The sequence below is a fragment of the Salvelinus fontinalis genome, chromosome 33 (genome assembly GCF_029448725.1).
Source record: "Salvelinus fontinalis isolate EN_2023a chromosome 33, ASM2944872v1, whole genome shotgun sequence".
Classification (NCBI taxonomy): Eukaryota; Metazoa; Chordata; class Actinopteri; order Salmoniformes; family Salmonidae; genus Salvelinus; species Salvelinus fontinalis.
The window spans coordinates 22,668,992-22,677,789 of NC_074697.1; the positions used below are offsets into that span (position 1 = coordinate 22,668,992).

At 42.1% G+C, this 8,798-nt stretch overlaps 1 protein-coding gene across 1 annotated transcript in view; it reads right to left on the reverse strand.

Annotated features, from left to right (window-relative positions):
* The window catches only part of LOC129831827 (chloride channel protein 2-like), a 68,596-nt gene extending 62,713 nt beyond the window's left edge, over window positions 1–5,883 (reverse strand). Inside the window, exons 1-2 of the mRNA XM_055895319.1 lie at window positions 5,657–5,883; window positions 1,983–2,136 (exon numbers count right to left, since the gene is read on the reverse strand). Of these exons, the coding sequence (XP_055751294.1) occupies window positions 1,983–2,136; window positions 5,657–5,701 (199 nt within the window). The 5' untranslated portion in view covers window positions 5,702–5,883. The remainder of the gene's footprint in view (window positions 1–1,982; window positions 2,137–5,656) is intronic.
* Window positions 5,884–8,798: the final 2,915 nt, after the last annotated feature.

The window sequence follows — 8,798 nt, forward strand, 5'->3', positions numbered from 1 at the left end:
CTGCAGATCCTCTCAAGCTCTGTCAGGTTGGATGGGGAGCGTCGCTGCACAGTTCTTTCAGGTCTCTCCTAGGATGTTCGATCGGGTTCAAGTGTGGACTCTAGCTGGGCCACTCAAGGACATTCAGAGACTTGTCCCGAATTCACTCCTGCGTTGTCTTGGCTGTGTGCTTAGGGTCGTTGTCCTGTTGGAAGGTGAACCTATGCCCCAGTCTGAGGTCCTGGGTGCTCTGGAGCAGGTTTTCATCAAGGATGTCACAGAACTGTGCTCTGTTAATCTTTTCAGCAGTTCCTGCCGCTGAAAAACATCCCCACAGCATGATGCTGCCACCACCATACTTCACCGTAGGGATGGTGCAGGGTTTCCTCCAGACATGATGCTTGGCCTTCAGGCCAAAGAGTTCAATCTTTGTTTCATCAGACCAGAGAATCTTGTTTCTCATGGTCTGAGAGTCTTTAGGTTTCTTTTGCCAAACTCTAAGCAGGCTGTCATGTGCTTTTTACTGAGGAGTGGCTTCCGTCTGGTCACTACCATAAAGGCCTGATTGGTGGAGTGCTGCAGAGATGGTTGTCCTTCTGAAAGTTTCTCCCATCTCCACAGAGGAACTCTTGAGCTCTTTCAGAGTGACCATCGGGTTCTTGGTCACCTCCCTGACCAAGACCCTTCTCCCCCGATTGCTCAGTTTGGCCGGGCGGCCAGCTCTAGGAAGAGCCTTGGTGGTTACACACTTCTTCCATTTAAGAATGATGGAGGCCACTGTGTTCTTGGGGACCTTCAATGCTGCATACATTTTTTGGGTACCCTTCCCCAGATCTGTGTCTCGACACAATACTGTCTTCGAGCTCTACGGAAAATTCCTTCGACCTCATGTCTTGGTTTTTGCTCTGACATGCACTGTCAACTGTGGGACCTTTTATAGACAGGTATGTGCCTTTCCAAATCATGTCCAATCAGTTGAATTTACCACCGGTGGTTAAGTTGTATAAACATGTCACGGATAATCAATGGAAACAGGAAGCACCTGCGCTCAATTTCAAGTCTCATAGCAAAGGGTCTGAATACTTATGTAAATAAGGTATTTTGTTTTCATTTTTAATACATTTGCAAAAATGTCTAAAAACCTGTTTTTGCTTTGTCATTATGGGTCTGAATACTGAGTGGTTAAGGTTAGGGCTATGGTTGTTTCCATCAACTACACTATCATCAAGTATTCTCAGGCTTGCTAGAGCAATGTGAACTGCAGTGGAGCTGTGGTCTGAGCAGTGTGCTCTGACTCCGCCAATCACAACTTTGCGCCAACTGCTGGGCAATTATTCTTGGGGGTTGGACCATTCTTGGCACACACAGCAAACTGTTGAGCGTGAAAACCCCAGCAACTTTGCAGTTCTTGACACACATTGGTGCGCCTGGCACCTACTACCATTCAAAGGCAGTAAAATATTTTGTCTTGCCAATTCACCATTTGATTGGCACATATACACAATCCATGTCTCAATTTTATCAAGGCTTAAAAATCCTTCTTTAGCCTGATTGAAGTGGATTGAACAGGTGACATCAATAAGAGATCTATGTCAAGGAAAGAGCAGGTGTTCATAATATTTTGTACACTCGCAGTCTATTTCTAGTTAACAGGCTATTCAGTCTACCAAAAACAAACATATTAATCATTATTATCACCATCAACAGTAAATAGCATGATGTGGCTCACACACCACAAACACTGTACTAGCAAATAAACATCAACACACACACACACACACTGACTGCACAAACACTCCAAAACTCTCCCTCCCAAATCCCTCCTTCAATACACTCCAGTTTATTTATGTTAGTAACAATGTAACTACATGGTATCTGGCAAAGTTTATGTGAAGGGAGACTTGTTTCACAGTAACAAAGAGAGACAGAGAGAGACCTGGTCAGAGAATATGGTCTGGTTACAGTATGTCCAGCTTGAGTGGTCAGTATTGGTCAGTACTCACTGCGACACTTGGCGCAGCAGCCCTTGTCATTCTCCAGGAGTTCCAGGGAGCGTGAGCGTTCTGTGACCGAGGGCCTCCGCACCCCCTCCTCCCTCAGGCGAGCTGCCTCTTCTTTAGCATACGCCCCCAACTCCTGTGTGTAGCGACCATACATCTGGAAGAACACACAGAAAGGGTTAAGGGAGAGCAGTAGGTAACACACACACATAAACATATACAAAACATGCCATGTACTTACAGCAAGGACTGGGTCTCACACTAGACAACCCTACCTACTACAACACTAGTTTACTTACACATACTGTGGAGGACATTTCTAGACATCTTGTTGAATGAATGGGTCCCACCGGCACATTGCAATGACAGTCTAAGTATGGTCTATGTATATGGTCCATGTATAGGACTGTATCAGCCAGAACAACTGATCCTATCTACAGTGTATAGGACTGTATCAGCCAGAACAACAGGTAGGATATATGAGAGAGGGGGAGGAAGAGTAGTGATGGGGGGGAATCGATAAAGTTACATACCGGAATATAATTTTTTACGAAATATAATATTGCAATATTATTTTTGCACTAGTTAGCTGTACCTGCACCAAAACTCCAGTATTTTTCCTTCATAGCTTGTTCTCCATCTTCTTTTCAAATAGGTAGCCAATTTGTTTTCTGCACTTTTATTTCCATGACTGATCAAAACTCGTTTTGTCATGGCTCTCTCTTGTCCCTCTGCAGCAGATATATGATGAGCAATATGTTTGTGCCTTTTACTAAGGAGTGGCTTCCGTCTAGCCACTCTACCATAAAGGCCTGATTGGTGGAGTGCTGCAGAGATGGTTGTCCTTCTGGAACAGGTATTCCCAAACTGGGGTAGCAATGCCGTCGGGGGTAAGCCAAATAAAAATGTGATTCACATTTTCAAACAGTACATTTATATTTTCCAATGGGGCTGTACATTTGGGTGAGATGTTTTTTTCTCGCATGAGTAGCCTCGTTTCACTGCCAAAATTAAAATTAAACCGTCTAATGTTCAGCGAAATAACAACACAATGTCAAATACAGGTAGCCTAGTCAAATAATTAACATCCAATCACATTAACTGTTACTCTCTCGTTGGAAACCTTCACTCTTGCACAGACATTTAGAAAAAAAACTTGACAATTTGAAAAATAAGCCAGAGTTTTTGGAGCGAGAATAAAGACGGCTTCGAGTAGTAAGACACGTATAAAAGCCACAGATACCATTAATAAGAAGGGTCTAGAAGCGTCTTATATGGTGAGCAACCGAGTGGCTAAGACAGTGTCACGTGTGCTCCCTATCCGGCCTCTAGGTCACCACTCCCAGCACACACGTTACAGACAGGTAAGCCCCATACTATTGTGGAGGACTTAACTCTTCCTGCTGCCGGGGATATGACTGGGACAATGCTGGGGGAAAAGGACAAAAAACTATACAGACAATGCCTTCATCAAACAACACTGTTTCACTACGCATCAGTGACATGGCAGGAGATGTTTTGAAACAATTACTGCTTCGCATACAAGCCAGTGAATTATATATGTTACAGCTTGATGAGTCAACAGACGTGGCTGGCCTGGCACATCTCTTGGTATATGTCCGTTACGTTTATGGGGTGTCAATTAAGGAAGACATCCTCTTCTGCAAACCACTGGAAAACAGGACAACATTTGACAATTTGAAAAATATTATATATTATTTTATAATTTTTAAAGTAATGGACTTTGGTGGTCAAGGTGTGTTGGTATCTGTACTGACAGAGCAAAAGCCACGATAGGGAGACATAGTGGAGTGGTAATGCTCATGCAAGCAGTTGCTCCCAACGCCACTTGTACACTCCCAACGTACACTGCAGTATCCACCGAGGGGCTCTTGCTGCCAAGGGAATGCCTGACAGCTTGAAAAATATTTTGGACAATACAGTGAAAATGGTTAAATTTGTTAGAGCAAGGCCCTTGAACTCTCGTGTATTTTCTGTATTATGCAATGATATGGGCAGCGACCATATAACGCTTTTAAAACATACAGAAGTGCACTGGTTATCAAGGGGCAAAGTATTGACACGTTTTTTAAAATTGAGAGACTCTGGAGCTCTGTCAGAGTGACCCTCAAGTTCTTGGTCACCTCCCTGACCAAGGCCCTTCTTTCTCGATTGCTCAGTTTGGCCGGGCGGCCAGCTCTAGCAAGAGTATTGGTGGTTCCAAACCTTTTCCATTTAAGAATGATGGAGGCCACTGGGTTCTTGGGGACCTTCAATGCTGCAGAAAGTGCTTGGTACACCTCCCCAGATCTGTGCCTCGACACAATACCGTCTCTGAGCTCTACAGACAATTCATTCGACCTCATGGCTTGGTTTTTGTTCTGACATGCACTGTCAACTGTGAGACCTTATATAGACAGGTTTGTGCCTTTTCAAATCATGTCCAATTAATTGAATTTACCACAGGAAGACTCCAATCAAGTTGTAGAAACATCTCAAGGATGATCAGTGGAAACAGGATGCACCTGAGCTCAATTTCGAGTCTCATAGCAAAGGGTCTCAATACTTATGTAAATCAGATATTTTTTTTACATTTTTTTTTATACATTTGCGAAAAACATGTTTTCGCTTTGCCATTATGGGGTATTGTGTGTAGATTGATTAGTAATTTTTTTATCCATTTTAGAATAAAGCGCAACAAAATGTGGAAAATGTCAACGGGTCTGAATATTTTCAAAAGCACATTTATTGATGTATAATGTTAAATTATTATATGAAGTTGCCAAACTTTTAAAGAAATGGCATTTAAATCTTCATACATCATTAGATTACCTTCAGAATGCACTGTATAGGCTACATCATATACTTATAATCAAGTATGATGATGATAATAATAGTCATCATAATAATAATAATCATAATTGTAATAATAATAAATAATCATGCTTAATGTTCCACAAAAATGCCTAAAGAATGTTTTAATACATTTCATTTGCATGAATAATTTAAGTTTATCATAAAAACATGGAAATGACTCATATAATCTCATACACACAAATAAAAATGCTTTCTTCTACTAAGATCAGTGAAATGTGGGCTAAACTGACAACAGAGTGAAGAGCAGAACTCTCTACTAGCAAGCAAGTCGCAGCAATGAAGAATTGAGTGTGTGCCTGTTCACGCGAAGGGGGGATTTTGGCAGGGGGGAGATTTTCGGCACAACACCTGTTAGCACATTTTCAGAAAGTGTCCCACTTTACTGTACCTTATGTACATTGTGAAAAATGTAACGACCTTAGACCCATTTAATGCTGTGTGTTAAAATCGGCCAACCCACCCATTTAATGCTGTGTGTTAAAATCGGCCTACCCCTTTTAATTGTATTTTTTAAATCTGTGAGAGAGAAATCATAAACCTCTCATAAGTATGTTGTGACCTCTCATTTTACCAAACGTAAGCACCAGCCCAGGTGCGAGTCCAAAACTTTGAAGCCGTTCTCGAAGTAAAGACAATGAACGACACTGGCTCAAGTAGATGTAACGGACAACACACACCGATTTCACTGTGTAACGAAGTGACGTTGAAATGGCAACAACTTAGCTGATGAACGCTCAACTGGTCTTGTATATCGAGAGAACGAAGAAAAGCCTTCCTCGGCTAGCAACAAGTTAACTTACCAACGTTTGTTCATAATGGAGCCCCCGCTGATCGTCGCTGGCCATGGCTGCGCTGTGTTGCTCTCGCTACCGGCAGAGGGATGCGAGAGATGAGGATGAGGATGAGGAATTATTTTGAGGTAGGAGTGAGACACCAAAGCACTCTCTTGTTTGCTAGTGACTAGAATACTACGCTGATTAAAGTGTCGTGAAGCTGATGACGTTCACAAGATGAACTCAAAAGTGCTGCATAACAAAGTTCCTTCATTTTATATCCCCAAATCTCTTCAATCCAGAGGCGGGACTTGTGCAATAGTGTGTAGTGCTTTAGGTGCGGGAGCGTCCAAAAAAAAGTTGGTTACATCATTATTTCACAATCAAAGTTTGTACCGACAGATGTAGCCTATTGTATATTATTATAGAATATTAATAAAATGTATCCTCCAATTGCAACGTCTGCCTATGCCCATACATATTGTCTCAAGAAACGTATATTTTTAATACCCTCAAACACCAAGTTAAGCATACCTACAGTGACTTCAGAAAGTATTCACACCCCTTTACTTTTTCTACTTTTTTTGTGTTACAGCCTGAATTTAAAATGTATTAAATTGAGATTTTGTGTCACTGATCTACACACAATACCCCATAATGGCAAATTGGAATATCGTTTGTAGAACATTTAAGAAATGTATAAAAAATGTAAAGCTGAAATATCTTGAGTCAATAAGTATTCAACCCCTTTCTTATGGCCTGAATAAGTTCAAGAGTAAAAATGTGCTTAACCAATCATATAATAAGTTGCATGGACTCATTCCGTGTTCAATAATAGTGGTTAACATGATTTTTTTATGACTACCCCATCTCTGTACCCCACACATACAATTATCTGTAAGGTGCCTCAATTGACTAGGGAACTTCAAGCACAGATACATCCACAAAGAGAGGGAGGTTTTTCAATCCCTTGCAAAGAAGGGCACCGATTGATTGGTACAAGTGTTAAATATAAAAAATATATATTAAATATAAGTGCTGAATATCCCTTTGAGCATGGTGAAGTTATTAATTAGGCTTTGGATGGTGTATCAATACACCCAGTCACTACAAAGATACAGGCGTCCTTCCTCAGTTTCCAGAGCGTATTTCATCATGATGTCAATGATGATTTTAAAAGAGTTACAGAGTTAAATGGTTATGATATGAGAAAACTGAGGATGGATCAACAACATTGTAGTTACTCCACAATACTAACCTAAATGACAGAGTTAAAAAAGATTCCAAAACATGCATCCTGTTTGCAACAAGGCACTTAAGTAATACTGCAGAAATGTGCCAAAGATATTAACTTTTTGCTCTGAATACAAAGCATTATGTTTGGGACAAATCCAACACAACACATCACCGAGTACCACTCTTCATATTGTCAAGCTTGGTGGTGGCTGCATCATGTTATGGGTATGCTTTTCATTGGTAAGGACTAGGGAGTTTTTTTCAGGATAAAAATAAACTAAATACAGCTATAAGCACAGGGAAAATCCTAGAGGAAAACCTGCTTTCCAAACCTACTTTCCAAGACACTGGGGAAATAATTCACTTTTCACCAGGACAATAACCCCACCCCAAAGAATTCTGTAGTCTATTTAATTCTCAGAAAAATTGCCAACATTTCGAAAAACATGTTTTCACGTTTTCATTATTGGGTATTGTGTGTGGATGGGTGAGAAAAAAATGTATTTAATCTATTTGGAATTTAGGCTGTAACACAATAACATTTGAAATAAGTCAAGGTTTATGAATACAAAGCGTTATGTTTGGGACAACATAGCTAGCCCGGCCAGGGCTCCTATGCTACCACCGAAGCCCACTCCTGGGCTACAATATCCGGAACCCTTCTACTGCCGGTACGGGGCACGGAATCCCGCCTATCCTCTACGACTGGAATACCGACATAATCTGCCCTAGGATTCCAACAGGTCCCTCAGGCACGACGCCCGCTGAAGGCCCATTCTGCTAACCTGCTAGGCCTGCTAGCTACCTAGAGCTAGTTGGAACCCTACTAATTCCACGACTGGTCTATCGACGTCACCACACGAAGAGGCAAAAACAGACTTACCCCCATCTGCTAACTGCTAGCTTGCTTACCCCGGTCTGCTAACTGCTAACGTTAGCTTTTCTGCCCCGGTCTGCTAACTGCTAGCCCCTGCCAACTGCTTGCTTGCTAACCCAGTCTGCTAACTGCTATCTTGCCAGCCCAGGTCTGCTAACTACTAGCTTGTTTAGCCCCAGCCTATTAACTGTTAGCATCGCCCTGCTAACTGTCTGAATTGCCGTGTCCCCAGTCAGCCCAACCACTCACTGGACCCATATGTTCACTTGGCTACGCATGCCTCTCTCTAATATCAATATGCCACGTCCATTGCTGTCCTGGTTAGTGATTACTGTCTTATTTCACTGTAGAGCTTCTAGCCCTGCTCAATATGCCTTAACCGACCATGTTGTTCCACCTCCTACATATGCGATGACATCACCTGGTTTAAACGTCTCTAGAGAGTATATCTCTCTCATCATTACTCAATGCCTAGGTTTACCTCCAATGTACTCACATCCTACCTTACCCTTGTCTGTACACTATGCCTTGAATCTATGCTATCGTGCCCAGAAACCTGCTCCTTTTACTCTCTGTTCCGAACGTGCTAGACGGCCAGTTCGTATAGCATTTAGCCGTACCCTTATCCTACTTCTCCTCTATTTCTACTTCAAAAAATGTACCTTTCCAGAAAAAAGTCTCTCACTGTTGCCGCTTGCTATAGACCTCCCTCTGCCTCCAGCTGTGCCCTCGATACCATATGTGAATTGATTGCCCCCCATCTATCTTATGAGCTCGTGCTACTAGGTGACCTAAACTGGGACATGCTTAACACCCCAGCCATCCTACAATCTAAGCTTGATGCCCTCAATCTCACACAAATTATCAATGAACCCACCAGGTACAACTCCAAATCCGTAAACATGGGCACCCTCATAGATGTCATCCTAACTAACTCACCCTCCAAATACACCTCTGCTGTTTTCAATCAAGATCTCAGCGATCACTGCCTCATTTCCTGCATCCGTAATGGGTCTGCGACCAAACAACCACCCCTCATCACTGTCAAACACTCCC